Genomic DNA, 20750 nt, shown 5'->3' with positions numbered 1-20750 from the left:
GTCCTCGTCTCTATTTCTCTTTCTCTGTTGCACCCTCCCTCTTTCGCCTCTCGATTCAGGAAGTTTGCCAGCAACTGTCTTTGTTTACAATGCCAAGGGAAAATGTCAGAGCCGTTGAGAAAAATATCCTTAGAATCTTTTTTTTTCATCTTCTTAATCTAACAGTTTACTGAACTTGATAAGTGTCCTATCAACATGCTAATCAAATTACTTCGGAACCAAAATTGACAGTTTTCATTAATTATACAAGATTATTCTAATTGCAATTCAAATTTATTCATTCCGAACAGAAGGTATTCAGTAATATTTTACAAAATTTGCATATTAAATGGAGGGAGTTGTGCATTATGCATGGTAATGTATGCACAGTTTCTTATTTTTAACTTCACGGCCATATGTGGTGTCGTTGTAGGAGCAGGTGAAAAGTCTAAGTGTGTTTAATTTGCTTGACAAACATTCGGCTGGAGCTTGTCAAGGGGAGTATTGTGAATGCCAATCTTTATTCCCTCTTTATTGATTACCCCAAACTCTAAACATCTGGAGGTAAATGGCACTGAGAGAGATGAACTGAATCATGGGATTAGTACCCTCAATGACTGAATCACTATCAATTACTTCAATAGCATAATTCAAGTGTACTGCATAAAAGCTGCAGTACCTTGGTTTTAGCCAGGATTAATATTGCAATTTAACGTAACAATGGAGGCATGGGAATGATATGGATGGCGTCCAACTTTTTTACATTGATGTCAGAAAGCTAATGCCGTTATCTAAATACGAATGTATTTAATTCTTAATTTAGGCTTTGTTTGTAGAATGAAAAGGCTCAACGCATTAGGCACATGTTTTAAAAGGTAATGAATTCTGTGAGTAAAACAACCTTATTTATTCACTGAGACGCAAAACCCCCAATTTGCTCTTTGTTTTTATTTCCTAAAGCGGGCAGTGAAGTGCAAACAGCTTACTGGGAAGCTGTTTACTACTGTATATGACAAAGAGTGCGTGCGTGTGCATGCGTGTATGTGTGTGTGTTTATCAGAAAGGGGGTTGGCTCTTCCAGCTCCACAGGCAAGGTCTTGTGTTGTAATGTAAGCGTAATAATTATCAAACAGCATCGGGGGCTCTGGGTATGGGCTTTAACAGGGGGAGAGCATGTTTGATATGTAGAATCAGCCCATAGTGCATCCATAGAGGGTGACTAAATCGCACGGTTCATGGATCACATTAGTATTGCTCTGCATCCACCCTCGCACTATAGGTGATTTCCATTTAGACACACATTTCCACATGAAGATAAATATGACTTGAATCGTAATTTCCCTGAAGTAAATATAATACAAATACAACATAATACAGTGTCAGGCCAGGCAGGCTAATAGATTACTAGCGTGTTTTCCATTTGTATGGTAAGTGGTGAACCTAGGTGGTGGTCTGGCGAATAACAAATTGAATGTTTAATCCATCTCAGTGCAGATTGAGGGTATCAGAAAGATCGGTAGTCTTTGCAGTTCTCTTGTGACTGCTACTATATTAGATATGTTTTACTCTTTAGGGGTTTGAGTTAGGTTGTTGGATTAACAAGAGGTGCAAAGTGGTAGATAAATTCAATTCCTTATCTTTTCTGAAGTCATCTGTTATTTTTCAAATAGGTGTTTGGATTTGACAGGCAGTATTTCCAGTCACTCACAGGTGTAATCTCTGATGTCGGCTTAAAATAAGACTGGCTGTGTTTGAGCCAGATAGTTAAAATATTTCATGACTTTTAATTGCAGAATTTTATATTGCAGTCTTGAATTATTAACTAGTCTTTTTCACCACTTATATATGTTAACGTCATTACAGTTACTATTATGGTAATCTTGCAAGGCTTCTTTCATTTATGTTACCGAAATCATTGTGTAGTAACCATGACAAATATGCAAAAGATGTGCCTCCTTAATGTTACCAAACATTCTCTAAGTACATATTTAATTCTTTAATAAATGTTTGCTCTGGCATTTGGAAAAGCTAGATTAGCCTCAAATGCACAGCATCTTATACAAGTGTGACAAATTGATATTTTTATATAGCTTAATCTGTTTACTATGATGTTTATGTGAGGACTTATTACAAACTAATTAAAGAAATCACTTTGATATAATTAGTCAGATTTCAGGAAGCTCATTAGTAGTAATTTGCATGAAAAATAAGCCCTGTAGTGATGCTTAGACCCAGCTATCCGATCTGTGTTTTATCTGGTTACACATCATCCCCCATTGTTTGTTGTTTGAGGCTGTCTGAAGTGGCCCACAATATTTTCAGTCATTGCCCTGAGAAGCGGTAGGGTGTCTTTCAACAAATTCCTCCCCTAAAGCAAGTCAACCTGTATGGGGAAGCAGACACACGCCTCTGTGTACATAAGGCAGGAGGAGTGAGCGGCAAAACACTGTCTATTTATCTGTCAGATTCCTGACAAAGAACTGAGTTGACAAGTAAGGGTTCCCCTCAGCAGAGCAGGGGGGCTTTATTCACCGTACTTACATGCCCAGTCTATGCCCAGAGACTCATGTTATTTGCAAATCACACTCTTTGAAAATTCACAAACGGGGCGAGACATGCCACGCTATGGGTTTGTCAGCTGCCTTCACAACAGCTAGCTGTATCGCTAACAGTGTGCGGTTCTGTAAGGAAGCAGCTTTCTCTTAGCATTTGCCTCGCTGTCACTTTTTCCAACACATGCGTTCTGTGTCTTCATGCTTGGGGTCTCCTCCCTCAGAGGGTTGCCATCTTCCCTTTGGACTGACAAAACGCCCACACTCCCACTGATATAAAAAAGGAAAGGGGAAAAAAAGAGACATTCCTGGAATTACATCATTCTCTACTGAGGCAGTTCTTCCAGAAACTGAAGCTCTAATATTTTATCCTCATGATGAGATAAAAGTAATGGTTCAAATATATTTAAGTTAAGTGCTTTTTTTTTTTTTTTTTTTTTTACATGATACCCCTCTCTGAGGATGTGGGGTTTCACAATGCTGGTACAAAAGCAGGACTTGTTTATTCTCTATACCCTTTTCCCACCATGGGCGAAATCCTTCCCTAAACATCCGGACAGAGAAGCACTTGTGTGGCGCTGATGTCACAGACCTACCTGGCCTCCCTCTCACAAAAGCTAAGGTATCATTAGCTAGGCCCACACAATGGCCATTCAACCAAGCCACTGCGCTCCTCAGGACTTAGGAACAATGTTATTTTTTGTCTCAGAATTATAAAGACAGAGTTTTGCAGGAAACCTGACAGACAAAACCTTTTAGAGGTAAATGCTCCAGGCGGCTTTTGGGTTTAATCTTTTCCCATTAGCATTTCGCCCCCTCCTCCTGGCTTTGCTCACACACAAAGGCCATATTTACAGGGTCAAAAGTAAAGGCTCTGAATCTCTGGAGACCATAGATCTTTACTTCATATTTGCAACACTTTTTACTGTTTTTAAAAATTTTTTTTTAGTTTTTGTTTCAGAATATATCCCATATGGGTTACTGAGTGGTTTACTAAAAGCATATCTAGGTATATTTGTGGTGATATATATATATATATATATATATATATTTCATCACATAATAAATGAAAAGGAAAACAACAACCTAAACTAAATATGAGAAATCACACATGCTCACAAGAATTTTTAAAATTATTAACCCACAAAAGCAAGGGTTTATATAATGTAATAGTTCTACTGTCAACAATACAACTATACTAAGGGTCCATAGTACTACCTTTGTGTGTGTGCGTGTTTGGTTGCATGTGTATGAGTGCACACATTCACTTATACTTGGGTGTGCATGTGTGTGTGTGTGACTCCATGTGTGTGATTCATTCCAGGGCAGTTTTAGTCCTTATAAAATATTCATTTTGGTTGTGCAGGGCCCTGTAATTGCCATCTCTCACCCTGAATTATTTATACCTCGCACAGACTGACAAAGCTTTGCCATACGGCCCCAGATGAATCAGAAAGCAGCCATCTCTGCTGCCAACAGCACTGGGCTTTCACACAAATATGGCAGCCACGTCTCTCTGCCTGGCCTCTCTTAATTTGACATTTTCTTTTTCCCCCTGCCTTTGTCCTAGGTGCACAGAAAGGTTACCTGTTAGCTTTAAGCACCGACCTGCTCTCTGTCTTTCTGTCTCTATCCCCCCCTACCTACATGACAGTCCACAGTGGGTGTTTTTTTTTTAAACTCTTCTGAGAATGCGTTAATGTGGTGGCGATGTCAGAGTGGCTGCCTCATGTTTCATGATGGCTGACCAGCCCTGACAGCCACTTTGGATGTATGTATTATACATTAGTAATAATATGATGTAGAAATACACTCGCATAAATTCAAGCATGCATGGACACACAGCAAAAACACTGGCTCACTGACCTAAATGTAACACACACACACACACACATGCAAATCAGCCCCCGCTGGCATGCTGAGTCCAGCAAGGCTGTCTGTACAGTAAACGGTCACAGCCCCCCTGCTGGCCTTTGCTGTACAACTGTGCTCCTCAGCGTTATGCCTGGGTCTGATCACTCCAAGGTGCCACAGGAGAGCGCCGGTGCTGTATGGCTTTCATTGTAAACAGACTCTGGGGCCTTCCAGAACACCACGTCCAACACCCCTAAATACAACTATTCACCCAAGCCAGTCAATCCAACATATGCTTATCTTCCATCTCACTAGTGCAGGGAGGTGCTGACTGGTATTTCCTCAAGGCCCCGAGCTCCAGTACTGACCAGTAATCAAAGCAGCACATTTCTCCTCATGTGCAAAAATAACCTGAAGACACCTCTACAGTGTCTAGCTGGTGAGCAGAGTAAATGTTCCTGAGGGCTGTTTTGTTTATGCACATCATTATTTTTATGATGTCAGCAACCTCATGCCTAACATTGTCGAGACTACCAGAGTCGTTATCAGTAATAATCATCACTTTTCTGGTGCAGATGATGATTCAGTAATATTGAGGAATTTCACTTTGGATGCAGATGATGCTTGCACTATAGCAGCAACCAGTGTCTGCTCTGTTTTTACAACAGGACAGCGCAAGACAAAACAATGCAGAATTATTTATGTTTTGTGTCTTATTATATTGTGTTCAAAGTCCTGGTAGACTAAAGCCGTACTCAGTGTAAAACAAAGAACAGTGTGCAACAGTACACAGTCTTAGCAGTATGTTGATGTGAGGGGATGGAAGAGGCAGAGAGAAAGCTTGGGGCTAAACATGCAGTATGTGACGGGCTGGAGCTAAAAGCTGCATAAAGCACACAGCCTTAGTCCACCGTTAGCAAGTGATGGATAGTTAGCAGGAGCTCCAAGTCTAATCTGTTACAGTAAACCTGTGCCAAAACCTGAAGGGAATAAGTGGGGGCTAGCTGAGAGTGGGCTTGACGTGAAACCATTTGTGAAGACGAGCGATTCTCTTAAGTAAGAAACTAACAGTGTAGAGAGCGAGAGAAAGATAGCTGGAGAGCAAGCGAGACAAGAGGTGAGGAGAATGAGTGAGAGTGTGAGGGAGAGTGAAGGAGGAAGAGATACCATAATGAGTCCTGTAGCCATGGAGTAAATGAAGAGGGATTGACAGAGTGAGGGATCCTCAAGTGAAATAATGTCAATGCCACTCTGCCCATTAGAGAGAAAGGGGGATGGTGGAGGAGAGGGTAAAGAGGGATGAATGGAGGGACGCAGCTACATCTTACGTTGCAGAGGAAGCACATAAATTATTTGTGACACCCTCGCAACACACATACCTCCAACAAAAATATGAAACAACGAAATGAACTGACAATAGCAGCTGAAGAAAAAAGAAATAAAAACAGAAAAGGCCTTGGAAATACCCAATAAATTCTCAGAGACATGTAGTTGGGATATTTGATGTTGAACAATAATAATCACAGTGACATCTGCCTTGCTGCTCTCAGAGGAGGCGGGCAGAGCCCATGAGTGGAAGGGGTTAATCTTCCAAACCCAATAAGGTTGGATAGTGAGGCACTTGTTCCCTGATAAAGAAGTGATAGGATCTGTGGGTCTGGTCCCTTGGCGCTTGTACAGGGGTAGAGCAAATATTGTTAATGTGCTGTGGTTTACTTCAGCTAAGGCGAGAAAAACAGCTCTGCTTGACGAGAGAAGACAGTGGCAAACCAGAATACGACAGAAATGGCCAAGCAGCTCAGTTCGGCCTCCCAGGGACTTAACTGGCATATATATCCGAGCCCACTCAGCTGCATAAATAAGTGTTCGGGAAGATTAAGATCTATAAGTGTCTCTATTTCTCGTTTTACCTGCTCCGCCTTGTCACAACAGGGATCTGAATGCAGTTCACTGAAGTGCCTAATAACTGGAGCAGTAGGTAGGCAAGGCAGGAGGCTTGACATTAAGACCCTGGCGTTTTGGAAATCCGATATGCTATTGACCCGTGTACTACTATCTCAGTGTAGAGATCTGGTGTCAGCAGATTGTAGTCTGGTGTTGGGAGCCGTTTCTTACAGGGCTCTTGTAACAGGGGCCCATTGAGTCTGGGAGGCAGCTGGGGCCTGATGGGCTGGAGCTGGGTGGTGATCGATACTCACCGCCTTGCAACGGATGACCTCACTGTCATGGCTGCCGGCTGTGGACACTGCATGCTAGTCATTAGTGCCGGGGCACCAATCAGGAGCTTAGAGTTGTCAATACCTGCCTCTTACAAATACTGTGGCCATCTGTCAGTGTATTGTGTAACGGCCTAAGTAAATATGGGCAAGCTCTTTTGAACAATAAGAACAAGGTGTACTATCGATGAAAAAAATATGCTCCTTGTTAACTAATTGAAAAAAAAACAGAAATATTGGAATTGAAGAAATGTGAAAAATAAGATCTGAATAGCTCAAACATAGTTAAATCTTTTAGAAGTAATTGAAAATCATAAAACTCTGAAAGATGAATGGATAAAGAAAATGATCAAATCTACAGTGCAGTAAGCCTTTGCTATCAATAGAGCCTTCTTAATAATACAACATTATCCTTATTTGCCCTCTTCAGTCAAATCAAAAGGACGGACATTTATGCATGAGTGACATCAACCCAGCAATTAAGTTGGCCATTTAAATGAGAGAAAGCCTTCCTCACCTCGCATGTTTGTTTTTTTCCCCCTCTCTCTTCTCTTTCTATTCCCCCTCCGTTTGATGATGGTAGAGGGTGAGCTCGAATTAGGGCGATGGGTCTTCCTTTGAGTGTCAGCCTAAAATGATCAGAGTAAAGATAAGAGGGTCTAGCAGCCCTCAAATCAGTCAAAGTGCCAAAGTCGGCCTTTTTCTCCTCAATTACCGGGTCTGTGAAGCCAGGGAGTGGAAGGCGCAGAGCCTGCTGCATTACTAAAGAGACAATCTATTTCCCCTTTGACCAGAGGGAGAGAAATCATTATGGCATGATTAGTAGCTTCGGCAGTGGGCGAGCATGGAGGTACTACAGGAGAACCGTATTAATTGCCTTAGACCAAGGCATGAGCAGGATTGTTTTAACGTTGATTTGTGGACCTGTATGACTAGCTGTCGGAGATAAAAGCCCATGTCAGGTCTTAGTTATACTGGCAGACTTCGGGCATGCAGACAGAGAGGCTTGATGTCAAAATGAGCTTCTGTGGCTGCTCTGGAAGTCTTTCTCTACATGTCTGTCGATGTCTTCCTCTTTGTCTTTCTTCACACTTCATAGTTTTCCTTTACGCCTCCCACTATCCCTCCCTCTACTCCCCACTTCCCTCAGATGGACTACACCCCACCCCTTCCCGCACTCCTTTTCTCTCTCTCCTCCAACTGATAGCTGCCTTGGCCGATTATTTCATCCAGTGCGGTCCACTGAGAGCCTCCACTCCCGGCTTTGGAAGAGCTTTAATTAGCCATGTTAATATCCCCTTCATTGGCCTTAATATCACTCAACACCTTCCTCCATCTCAGCGGCCACCAGGGTCCCCCTGTCCTGTCAGAACAGCTGATTATTGAGAAGGATAGCTTTAATCAAACCTAATTGCAGTTCATTCTTTCTCTCTATCCCCCTTTGCCCTCCATTGCCAACATCTAATGGCAGCGACGACTTGATATCCCATTAAAAAACAATTAAACAACCTCCTTTTGTCTCTGTGCGTGCCAAAACACCAGCACAAACTTCTGTAGATATTTAAGAAGTAAAGGAGAGAGAGGGGCCTTTTCTTAATTGCTCTCCTTTTCACCAAGGACCAATTTGCACTGTGCTCATGGAGAATCTTAACCAACTCAAATGTAATGGATGCTATAGCACTGCCACTTCTGTGAACTATGAAAATTAAGCTTATCTTTTTAGGAGAGGAATTGTGCTTAATTGCCTTCATAACAGTAAACATAAAGGAGCTACTTTATGATTGCGTGGGCACTCAATTTCTTGTGTTTATTGTTTCTCAACTTTTGGTTTTGCTGTAGTAAGTAGACAGTATGTAAAAGCAGGAAAGTATCCAAGAAAGAGACAAAACAAACTCTGAAGGTAATGTGTTTCTTTTATGAAGTGAATGTATTACTTGGGAAATATATTCTATCACTTGCCCTGACATAAATTGTCTCTCAAAAGGGGATGCATGTGTATGCACACGCTCACACAACCACACCACAGACGCAAACATAAATACACACCACCGGTCTTATCCAATCCGTATTAGAGGCGACAGACAAATAAAAGTCGTATTTCAGGTCTGCTTTCCGCAGATGTCTGCTGCTCTACATTATGACTCTTTGGGGAAATAAAAACAGGGTCAGGGAATTAGAGTACATAATGGTCATTTTGATGATCAGCCAACAGATGCAACCTGAAAACACAGTGAACACAATCAAGCGAAATGCACTAATGACAAGTCAGGTTTTTTATGGCCTCGCCACACACCGACAGGCAATCAGCATTCTGGCATGGGTTAAAACGTCTTTTATTGATGTCCAAGCCAAAGCTCCTTGGATGTGGAGTGAAAATATTTTCTCACCTCTCCTCTCCCTCCTGGGCTCTCAGTAAAGCACAAGGTATGGGAGTCTATCGAAGAACGCTTCTAAATGACCAGTGCATGTGTTAATGTGGCCAGGGTTAGGAGGGTCATTTCAGACTCTGATTTATGGCCTGGCCAGGATCCCACTGGGTGAACGAGAAGTCTTAAGTGTTGTGAAAGCGTCCTCACAGGCCACACAAGCCACTGAATTTAGCTGAATGAAATGGCCAAGCAATCTGTGGTGCAATCTATGGTAATCCAATGAGCCGCTGTAATTCTGTGAGCCAAGTTAGTATTACATTGGAAACCATGGTATTGCATATTGTGATACTAGTGCAATGTGATTAAAAATAAATAAAACTGCATTGTATTTATAATGAATCAGACAAAGCAAAGATGCAATCAGTCGTGATTCTGTGGGGAGAATTTGCAAAAACAACAAGTCGATTTCATTTCTTTATACTTTGTGGTCATGCAAGATTTTAAACAACAGGTTACCTCGGAGATAATTTCTCTCGATTTTCTCTCACTTAGAAATTTTCCTCTTTAACTATTTTATGTCAGCAAGGCCACATCTGATATCCAACTCTAATTCTCAATTCGAGGCCTTATCAATAAATTCAGCAAGACCCAAGAGAAAGGGAGAGAAGAAGGCAGCTTACAAACTAACCAAGCCCAGATCTCACTCAGACGTGACATTTGTTCAGAGACGATTAGCCAGGTTGTAATTTGTGGCATAATTGCCTCACCCACCCACAAGTACATGGGTGTGTGTATGCATTTTGCGTGTGTGTCTGTGTGTGTGTGGCATACAGCAGTCCCAAGAGTGTCCGCCTAATTGCCTGACAGGACTATAAGTTTTGTGGCACGCTCTCACCTTGTTAGGTCCTTTATCCCTGATGCTCTTCAAACAAGACCTGGTCACAGGTGGGCCTCATTTGCTTCCCTATTGAACAGCAGAACTTTAATTGCACAGGGGGTGTCCTGGGATTAAAGAGGTGGATGGAATATCAAGTGACTTCCTGTATGTTAGTGGCATATGGGTGTTGGGGAAGACCTGTGAACTCAGGTGAGAAGATGAGATCACAAGGAGACTGATGCTCTTGATTTTGAAAAAGACAAAAAAAAAAGAAAAGCGCGTGACTTCCCAAACTGAACTAGTGCGATGCCTGAATGAATGTATGTGGAGGGAATATTCTTGCATTTTTATTATCATTTTTTAACATTTCAGCTTCAAGAATAGAGCTAATAGTTTTCTGTTTTCTCTTGTGCTCTCTTTCAGATTCTTCCTTAAGTTCTTTCTCAAGTGCAATCAGAACTGTCTGAAGAATGCAGGGAATCCAAGGGACATGCGCAGATTCCAGGTGACTGAAACCTATTTCACACATACGCTCTATTTCTGCCTCTGTCTCTCGCTGTCTGTCTCTTTATTTTAGACACACACGCACATACGCACAAGTGTAGAAATTCACAGCTACAGCTGCCATAGTATTCTAACTCACACTGACACAGATTCACATATGAGCACGTTTTTATTATTGGCACTGAAGGAGGCAAAAACCAGGAAAAGAGAGAGTGAGGGATTTTGTTTCCTGTGAGCTCTGGACAGAATATTTATTAGAGAATACCATCTGACACAAATAAGGATACAGGATTTAAGAGTGCCATCAATTGTGTTCCTGACAGCTTTCTGAGCTTCAGCGCAGAGGGGAGGACGATCCAACCACATGTAACAACAGTGTTAACTCAGGATCTGTCTGGCAGAGGAAACGCATACCTTCTTGTACACACATATGTGCAAGCATGCACACAAAAGCACACACACATATGAATGTTTTCACAAATGCTAGGAGCGCTTATGTTTGCTTTCTCTATATCCTTCTCATTCTTAGCCAGATATGCATGCACTTAATGCCTCACATATGCAATTCTCTGTATAACCATTTTAAGTCATTTGAGATATGCTGTGCTTTACAGTAAAACGACATGAACACTGAGTACTTTCAGTGTTTTGTTTTTTATTTTTTACATTCTTATCAAATAGCTGCAATCTAATGTGTCAAGAAGTCAGGTCTTAACACGACTGACCCCCTGCTGATCCATTTATCAAACCATCCATCCATCCTATGCAGCTACTTTCACCACAAGCAGCCCACTAGGTCAAGGTGAGACAGTGAGAGTTTAGTGTGATATGTCCCATCAGGGTAGCGACAAACTGCAGGAGGACGTCCATCACTGGCAGCACTATTCTGTGATAGACACATAAGCCGGCATCCTCCAGGAGGAAGCCCAGACATGAAACGGACAAGTCAGGGTGTCCCCTCCTGATGTCACCACCATCAGAACACCCCTGCCTCCTCAAATCTTCCCCGAGGGTGAATGTGGACTGATGCATGACAGCCACCATGGGCTTTCACCTCTTACTTCTCTGTGTCAGAAGGAATGCGAGAACAAAGTTTTCGCATTGTTCTCTCAGTATCCAACATAGATTTTATTTTTCTATTGTAGTTGATTGTTCGTCATTCTCTGTTTAACAGTCAGTATGCATTTCCCCCGAATAGATTTTCCAGATGCTCCACCATAGGTGTTTCTCTAGCCAAAGTTGTGTATTCTACATGCCTTCCACTCTCCTTATTACCCCCCAAAACCAGCTGGAGGCCAGAAAGGGCCCAATCCATCATCCTCAGCTTGGCCCAGCTCTGAACCTGCTCACAAGAATGGAGCTCTTTCACTTCCCCTTCTCTCCCCTCTTCCCCCCTTTCCCCCTATACCCCCACCCTTCTCAAACCAACCAAAAAAAGTACCCCCCTAAATTCCACCGCTACACCGAGGTCACTTACCGGCGAAGCAAACCTGAGAGGGGCTCTCTGTTTCCGGCTCAGAAACACTTTGGCCATTCACACGCGGCTCACTTTTTGGAATGTGGTAGCAAAAGAAACAACAACAAAAATAAGCATTATGAAATATGGAGTGTGGTTTGGAATTTGATCCTAGTAAAATGTTTGTTGAGTGATGGGATGGAGTATGGCTCGGTTGCTAATGAGTCCAGTAATATTTTAAAAGGGAGGCCTTCCATCCCCAAAAAGGTACACAAGCTGATCAATAATTTCAAGCTTCGTCTGTGATGACAGTTGGCAGTATGCGGAAACAGAAATGGTATTTTAGTGATTGAAAAATCAATTAGCTGTACACAAATGCAGGACACTGGAAAGCAAACACAAACTGGATGAGAAGCAAGGTAGCCGTAATGCGATATGTTCAAAGAGTACAATTACTTCAAGAGGTTTGACAATAGTAATCAATAGCACGAAAGGCATGCTCCTTGACAAAGAATAATTTCTAAAACAATCAGGTATCGTTTGTGTATCATGTATACATACCTCTGAACTATAACTGAATAATATAGGTTAGATTTTTGGCGGAATCATGTGTTTACTTTTACTTCCCCTCCTGCAGGTTGTCGTATCAACGACTGTCAATGTGGATGGCCATGTCTTGGCTGTCTCTGACAACATGTTCGTACACAACAATTCCAAGCATGGGCGAAGGGCTCGCAGACTCGACCCTTCAGAAGGTACGCCTCCTTATCTGGAGAATGGTAGGCACATTTTTACATCTTATAATTTGCTACGCTCCTTTTTCTCTTAGTTCCTCTCAGTCATTCTCCCATTTTTCAGATCACACGTCTAGCTGCTTCTAGTTCCTTGGAACCTTTTGTTCCTCCATCACCTTCATTTTTACTTTTTAAGTTGCTTTTTTTGCCTCACTCATACCTGCTGTTATGCATATAGCATGGAAGTAGTATGCATTATGCAGCGTGTTTATCATTCCAGTATCAGTAAAAACAACGATGATGACACTTAGACGAATTCTAAAATGTTATACTACTTCCAGTCTCCTAATGCACCTACATTTGTCCTAAAAGCCCATGTGAAACATGATCAAATTGCTGAAGAATTTGGCTGTGAGGTCAATTTCCTGCCATTGGGTTCTGCAGATTTAACTGTGAGAGAGCTGAAACAGGGGCAGGAAGGAGAAAGACAGAAAGAAGGGAGAGGGGGTGTAAGGCTGGGTTGATGGTGTGTGTGTGTGTGTGTGTGGAGGGGTGGGGTGGGGTGGCCTATGAGAAAAACAGAACTTACTGTTTTTCTTCCAACTGATTCCATATGATAGACTGATTGCCTTCTCGGCCAAAAGAGAGAAAAGAAGGACCACCAAACCATGGGAAATCCAAAAAGTGAAATGCACTAAACATAACCTTTTGACCCTCGTGGCCTCCACTTGCAGATGGAAGCACACATAGCTGAGAGACTGTTAAAAATGAAAAAAAGAGAAGTGAACTGACTTGGGCCAATTGTGCAAATTGCTTATCTTCAAATTTCAAGAGCCCATTACGGCTGGGCAAACAGTTTATATACACCACTGACTAAAACAAGCTTCTCTACACATTAATGGACATTAATGGTTCTATCACCAAAAGCAAATGTAATATTTAATACAACAACGACTAATACAAAAAAAAGAAAAGAAAAAAAAAGGCAGACAATTAATATATCTCAGTGCTCTCCAGTCCTAGTGGGGAAAAAAGCTAATCTATTTGTTTTTGTCTTTATTAATGACTCCTCTACTGGAGAACAAAATCAAATAATTAAAGTCCTGCCCGGAGCACCAAAGTCATTATGTTCGCTGACGTTCTGTTTGTGTGTTTCACGTTTATGACACGATAGGTGTGGATCGCCTAGCAACCAGTTTCTTAATGAGGAGAGCAATTAAAGAGGTTGAGCCCTTGCCTCCATGTTCCCCCACTCCCATGGGACCCCCCTGTGTGTTGTGTGTGTTTGTCTATTTGTGTGTGCGTGTGCTTGTGTTCTTTACAGGTTACCCCAACACATCCTTTTATTCTTCTCTTCACCACACTCTTCAAAGCAGCAGAGTGACGCCCTGTAAAGCAAGAAAAGAAGCTATTGTCAACCGCCCAGTTGAACATGTCTTTGTCTAATAAGTTTAACACACCTTCCCTCCGCTTAACTGCTCTCACAAGTTGAGATCTGAGCTGCACAACAAACTAATTTATCATGCACCAACAGCGATGGCTCACTTTGTTTGAGTCACCTTTAACAAACAGAGATGTGACACATGAGAAAAGGAGACTCAGTCATAAAATGCAATTCCAGCCATGTGCTCCACAGTGCTCTGACAACGAGCCGGCAGACAGGCAGCGTGCTTTAAATTAGCAACACATTCTTCCTCTGGAGTTCACAGGGCGAGAAGTCTCAGATATGTGGCTGGCTTCATCCTTTCTCCAAGCTCACTCTACACTTGCACATTGATCAAGAAGTGCTGCCCCCTGTTGGCACAGAGGGAGGATAGCCTGTGGATGACAGACTGAATCTCACCATGTGACATTTTGTTCACTTGTGTGTACTGTCACACAACAAACATATTATGCATTCAGACACGAACGTGCTTTGAGGCTGCCTGTCACTCAAACATGTATAGATTCAGGCTCAAAGGTGCATAAACATGCTCACAAATAGCTTAGTCTTTCATACACTGTATCACCCCCCAGAAATACAGACCCCCCCCACGCACACACACACACCGCCACCACCACCACACACACACACACGTGCGCACGTTCCTTAGCTCAGTTCCACCATTATAGAGCCCCAGACAATATAGGAGACTCAGCATAGAGCCTGCAGCGCCTGCCTCATTTGCATGCCAAGTGGCTGTAATGCTGTTAGGGTTTATGCAATAAAGACAAGTGAATCCAGACTGCTGGGCCTAAGAGGAAGAAAGAGAGAGAGAAAAGAAGGGGGGAAAGGATAGGAGGAAAGGAGAAAGAGAAGGAGAGAGTATGAGTGAGAGAGGTTGAGAGTGAGACAGAGAGACAGAGAGAGAGAGAGACAGAGAGAGTCAAAGGGAACAGATGGCCCAGGGAGAGGTAAAAGGTATAATCCCATCAGCTGCACTATCAACCGACCATCTGGACATCCCACAGCACAATTACAACACATTTCAGCAGGCAGAACAAAGGACGGCTTCATGGGGCCACATCAGACCTGTTTGAGTGTCACAATACTAGAGCTAAGACCTCCTCCGCTCAGATCTTAGATCAGTTTTGACGTCCTCTACAGCTCACCCTAAACAGAGAAGTAAAAGATTAAAACCGTTCACAGGCTGGAAGCATGCAGCCATTTGACAGCACAGAGGATCATGAAATAAATTCAAGCACGCAAAATTTAAAACAAAACATGTCAGGACATCTTAAGTCAAATTGTGTTATTTTCCTCCATTGTAGCCCAAAGTTTGCAAAGACTTAGTGATGCAACAGCCAGACTGGCAGAACGGCTCTTTGCATCCTCATCCGTCCACTCCTCATGATGCCTATCATCTGCTGAGGGGGCATTGTGCGTGTCTGTCATCAGATCGCCTGTGCTGACTGTGTAATCCACTTCTCCACGGTCCCCATTCAGCACATGCTCCCCGCTCTGTCTGTGCATTGAGACATATGCAAATTTTTAGGCAGAAGGGTGGACGGCTTAGGGCCTCAGTCGCTGCCTCTCCATGCGTCCTTCTGTGTGTGGGAGTGGGCACTGGGATTTCCGAGGTGGCTGTGTCTGTGTTTGTGTGCGTGTTTGCGTGATTGTGTATGCCTGTCATAGGTTTGAGGCTGCAGCTGCCCCCCAACAGTCGCCGTCACCATCAGGCCCTCTTGTTGCCTCCTCCTCCTCCTTCTTGCCCCCTCCCTCTGTTCTCTCTCATCCCCAAAGTCAATTTGTTTACAGTAATTTTGAAGGGTGAATTATTTGCTGTAATCGTCCGCACTGATGAAGGTCAGGCCCTTAGAGGGGGCCCAGCATGCCCATAGAGGGTTGGTCCTCTTTCAGACGCTCTGCTTCGCAATTAAGGAAAGCAAATGTCACTCCTCCAGGCCTCACAAATGAAAATCTGTACAAGGTGATTAGCATGAAGTCAACAGCGCCTGTTAAAGTCAGATTCCCTGTAGTACCAACGTGTGTGTGTGTGCACTTTATGGGCAGGGAGAGAGAGCAAACATGACCCGAACAGACCCAACAGCAAGGCAAACAAAGGGAGATGTCTTGTCTGAGGTGATCCATACAACAATGGCTGACTGTGATTTACTTACTGGATGGAAAGGATAAAGGAGGTTTAGAAGTGAGCTTGTAAAAAAAAAAAAAAAAAAAAAAAATTGCTGCAATAGTTGCACACATTTTGAGGAGTAGGAAAAACCCTAACAATTCATAGTGTATTAGAAGATATTGATGGAAATAGATTAAATTTGATATTGCTATTTTATGGCTGGCTGTCATGCTATTTCTGTTGTAAACACGGTGTTGTGCTGAACACCATATTAAGGTAATGCATCAAGTGACAGTGAACGTGAGGCACAAAATCACTCAAATTAGATTATAATAACAACCCAGACTGTTGATGAATGGCGTAGCTACATAGCAGAAGTCATGCCAGATGAAAAGCATTGTAATAAACAATATGAAATGGATTGAATCGATCACAAAAAGAAGAAAAAAAAAAAACTCAATCTGAATAATTCATGAGTGCATTTCATGTTATGAAACCTGAAACTCCACTCAGTGTGCCTGCACTGTATTGCAGAACAAAGGTAATGAAATAACATGAAGCAGCAAAGCTTTAGCTTGTCATTTCCACTTTAACAGCCTGTATTCTTGACTCATTTAAGATGTGTTCAACTTTGAAATTCTACTGTACATGCTGATGCATGCTTAATCAATTCTGATAGCTACATTTGCCCTGACACATAATTTGCTCCATCAAATCACATTCCTGGTGAGCCTGGCGTTTAGCCTTTGTGAAGTGGACCATTTGAAGGGTCTGCTTAACTACACCACTCCAGCGCGCTGATAAATGATTTTGATTCTCATGCCTTAAAGGACAAATCCATCATTTTTTTTCCCTTTCCGGGGGCAATTTCCATGCTGCGTCTTTGTGAAAGAGACATGTAGGCGCTGAACATAGAGGTGATGCAGAAATATGTTTGAGTGGAAGGAGACGTGCTCGAGTGTTATTGCCAAGGTGCTGAATTTGCTCTTCTCTTTGTCTTGGATAAGCAGCCACCCCATGCATCAAGGCTATCAGCCCAAGTGAGGGATGGACCACTGGAGGAGCCACTGTCATCATCATTGGAGACAACTTCTTTGATGGCTTACAAGTTGTGTTCGGCACTATGCTCGTATGGAGTGAGGTATGATTTTACATCTCCTTATATGTGACTTAAATTCAGTTGAATTATTAGTTTACAGAGCATTTTCAAGTATTTTAAATCTAACTTGTCTGTATGTGTTTTTGCTGAGGGCTCATTATTTATTTTCCTTTTCTCTGTAATCCAGCTGATAACACCCCATGCCATCCGCGTCCAGACTCCACCTCGGCATATCCCTGGTGTTGTGGAAGTTACGCTGTCCTACAAGTCCAAGCAGTTCTGCAAAGGTGCCCCTGGGAGATTTGTCTATACTGGTGAGTCAAAACCTTCTCTTCCTGTCTCTCTTTCTCTTTGTACAGGCTTCTACTGCTCTACTTTTTCTCCTTCTCCCTGAATGGAGCCCTTAGTGTTGAGTCCAATTTCTAATAAGGAATTGAACAGGCTTGCCGAATGTTAAATGTGTAAGATCTACATAGTCATTGAAACGTGTGTCATGCCAAACTCTGTTCAACCCATGCTGTCAAGATAACTAATTCTTATCATCTGTCCTTTAGTGTAACAGATGATGCTTTCAGTTAATTTGCTGACATTAAAAGTCAAATGGTGGTTTCTTTTTTTTTTGTCTGTACAAAGCTATTCTCATGTGTGAGCAGCATGAATTAATAAGAGTTATCTTATAAGATTAATAATAAGAGAAAGTGTGGAAAGAGATGAGAGACATGAGCGTGTGAGAGAGAAAGGGAGTGTGTATGTCACACTCTGAGTAAAAAGATCTGATTATCTTGGCTAACAGAAGGAAGTGGTGGCCTTATCTGTCATCATTCGTGAGTAGACAGAGGTTGTGAGGGTCAGAGCCTGTCTGACCTGGAAGCCTATGTCTGTTCCAACTCTGATGGGCAGAATGAAATAGGGGCGCGTCAAAGCACCCTTACTCCCCCCCAGCACTCCAAGGCCTCCAGCACAGCCCTGGTCTTGCTGTACTCAAGGCCAGGGCTGTGCTGGAGGAGCACCCCCAACCCAAAATCCCCATCCAGACCCCTCCATCCTGGTGCAGCTGTTTCTCATCAAGTCCCCCCTCTCCAACTCCCAAAACCTTCACTACTACCACCCCCCGCCATCCGTCCTGTTCTCCGCCAACCATGCAGTCTGGCCCAACTCTCCTGCATTTAACCTCCCTAGTAGGAGCAGAACAGAGGCCAACAAGGCACAGGGATAATGTAACAGGAGTGTAGTGTGGCTGCGTAAGTGTATGCGTGTCTGTTTGTGTGAGAGTGAGAGAGTGTGTCCATGTGTTACTGCACAGCCGCGAGAAGGTGTATAAGTTAAGACATTAATGGCTTCTATAGCACCCTAGTGAAAGTGCCAGGTCCCTTAAGAACAGACCCCATTAGTCACAGAGGCTAAGCGGATTGGGATGATTACCATCAGGTTTTACTGGGGAAACGTGTCCCGTTCTCTCTATCCTTGTTGATTTTTCTCCCCCATTCTTCCTCTCTGTCTTCACTGGTTCCTTCTCACTTCCAGTTAGTATAAAGATACAATTACCCCTGGAGGCAATGGTGGTACAATTGATTAGTGTGGTGAATTAAAAGAGAAAGTCACCAATAGACAGGTCCAGCTCCTCTGCTCTGCTATTCCCTGTGTGGCTCACCCTGATTGTACGAGGGGTGATGCTTGAGAGAATAAAACTGTTAAACAGAGCAGAATGCATAATGCCAGAATTAGGTATCACTGATTCCATATGTACAGTAATTGCTAGGTGAAAATATCTTAGCTATTTCTCTAAGACATTAAAATGTGAACTGGCTGAAGCATTAAGTGCAGGAGAGTGGATCATGTATTTAAAAATGAAAGAGCTCATTTTAAACCATAACTTTTCTTCCCCTGTTACAGCACTTGAACAAATGGCCCGACACACAGAAATAGACTTCAAATGACCTGGAGTTGCAATAGCACATTATATGAGCTTAAAAGGGCATGAAGTGACACTGTGCTGTCAAAAAGGCACATAATCTTCTTGTGTCATATTGTAGAGCACTGCGTGCATATTAAGGTCTCGTTATCAAGGCATATGGCTTCAAGTGTGACCATAGAGCATGGCTTGAGAGGAGTGACTTTTTGGACTTCTTTTTTTTATGTTGACTCTTCTTGTACTTCCACCCTAATTGTTGAGATTTAACTTGGTCAATTTAAGAAATTATCACAAATTACCAAGAGTCAACGCAGAGGAGACTGCAGTCAATTCGAGCAGCAGAGAGACACGTACTGACTCGGGTTAGCACCCTGGAATGGCTCCAAAACTCACAATCCATTCTCAGAAAGAGAGCACCCTGTAGTAGATGTCAAATAATCCTGTTGGCATTGACTATTGAATGTTTAAAACACTAATGAGACAAACAGACAGACTATATAAAACTTTAGAAGGCTTCAGCTGACAGACTGCTTCAGGGAGCTTACAAATGTTCATTAATAAAGCACATCTTTAAAGAAGTAATAAGTTGTCTATTTTTGCTATTTCACAGTTTTACCTTCTAACATAGCATTGTCCCTTGGAGCATACTTGTCCTCTGTCTAATCCATGTATTGGTTATCCATTGGTCTGGACAAGAGTGGTAGGACCAGCTGTCAGCAAGGTTGTAGAAAATCAAAAGGAGAAAGTCGTGGTTGTACCTGAGTCGATACTTTATTATACTTTACACTTTATTAAGCTCTGAAAATAGCACACGCTGGTTTAATCAAATATCTTCAACAGAAAGTCTCAATTGTCAGCCTCATTTGCCGCCTCCTAACCTTTTTACTGCATAGTTACAGAGCAGTATGAAAGAGTAAATCATAAATAAAAACTTGACCGTACAATTCATCCAATTTAGGCTCCTAATTGCATCATAGCTTTTGGTTTTCTATCTTGGCCAAGTTTCCATGAGAGCTCCCCTCCAGGGGCAACGATGCAGGCCCCTGGTAATATGGTTCTGCAAGCAGTCCTAACACACTCAGCCACTATTTATCCTAATCAGTGACATCCACATAACCAGGATTGCTTAAAATGAACCCCTTCCGCGCCCCAGAAAACGCACATTTACCGGGACCCCATTTGTCATGGGTAAATTGAGGGTCAGTAAACTTCGCCTGTATCCTCCAGTGGGGATCCAGGACATGCATCATAACGTTAGGAGAGAATGATTGGCGAAGGCGAGCTGTCACACATTTGTCAGGGGGAAGGGAACATTATTTGCTAATTTCCCAAGCTGGGCACTGACAGGGTGCTTCGTCTTCAGACCTTTGGTGACCAGCATGGCTTCTCAGCTATTAGTACAAGTCAAGTGTTTTTTTTTTCCTTTTTTTCTCCTCACTGTAAAGTGGCAGTAATAAGAGCCATTCGTTCGACCTCACAAGACTGCAGCACACTGGGTGAAGGATTTTGGATGAAGCAGATGCCCCATACAGAGAGCTGTTCTTGCCAGGCTTTAGTTGTGGCCAGACAGCCTTGAGGGCTGATGGATCACAAAGTTTCCTCGTCAAGGTGACGCTATCGACTCCACTGCACCAAAATCTGACA

At 42.7% G+C, this 20750-nt stretch overlaps 2 protein-coding genes across 9 annotated transcripts in view; one reads left to right on the top strand and one right to left on the bottom strand.

Moving 5' to 3' along the window:
• edrf1 (erythroid differentiation regulatory factor 1) overlaps nucleotides 1-20750 on the bottom strand; it is a 447039-nt gene that overhangs the window by 58569 nt on the left and 367720 nt on the right. The window lies entirely within an intron of this gene.
• ebf3b (EBF transcription factor 3b) overlaps nucleotides 1-20750 on the top strand; it is a 66910-nt gene that overhangs the window by 29152 nt on the left and 17008 nt on the right. For 2 of the 8 annotated variants that reach the window (XM_072390839.1, XM_072390843.1), the window contains exons 7-10: nucleotides 10271-10352; nucleotides 12445-12586; nucleotides 17106-17236; nucleotides 17382-17508. In XM_072390839.1, coding sequence (XP_072246940.1) covers nucleotides 10271-10352; nucleotides 12445-12586; nucleotides 17106-17236; nucleotides 17382-17508 — 482 coding nt within the window. Of the gene's footprint in view, nucleotides 1-10270; nucleotides 10353-12444; nucleotides 12587-17102; nucleotides 17237-17381; nucleotides 17509-20750 lie in introns of all 8 variants that reach the window. The other 6 variants (XM_072390841.1, XM_072390845.1, XM_072390840.1 and 3 more) reach the window with 3 other exon arrangements.

This window comes from Leuresthes tenuis, unplaced genomic scaffold (genome assembly GCF_036924035.1).
Source record: "Leuresthes tenuis unplaced genomic scaffold, fLeuTen1.0.hap1 SCAF_8, whole genome shotgun sequence".
NCBI classification, from domain to species: Eukaryota; Metazoa; Chordata; class Actinopteri; order Atheriniformes; family Atherinopsidae; genus Leuresthes; species Leuresthes tenuis.
The sequence above is the reverse complement of the archived record's forward strand: the minus strand, read 5'-3'. Positions and strand labels throughout refer to the sequence as shown.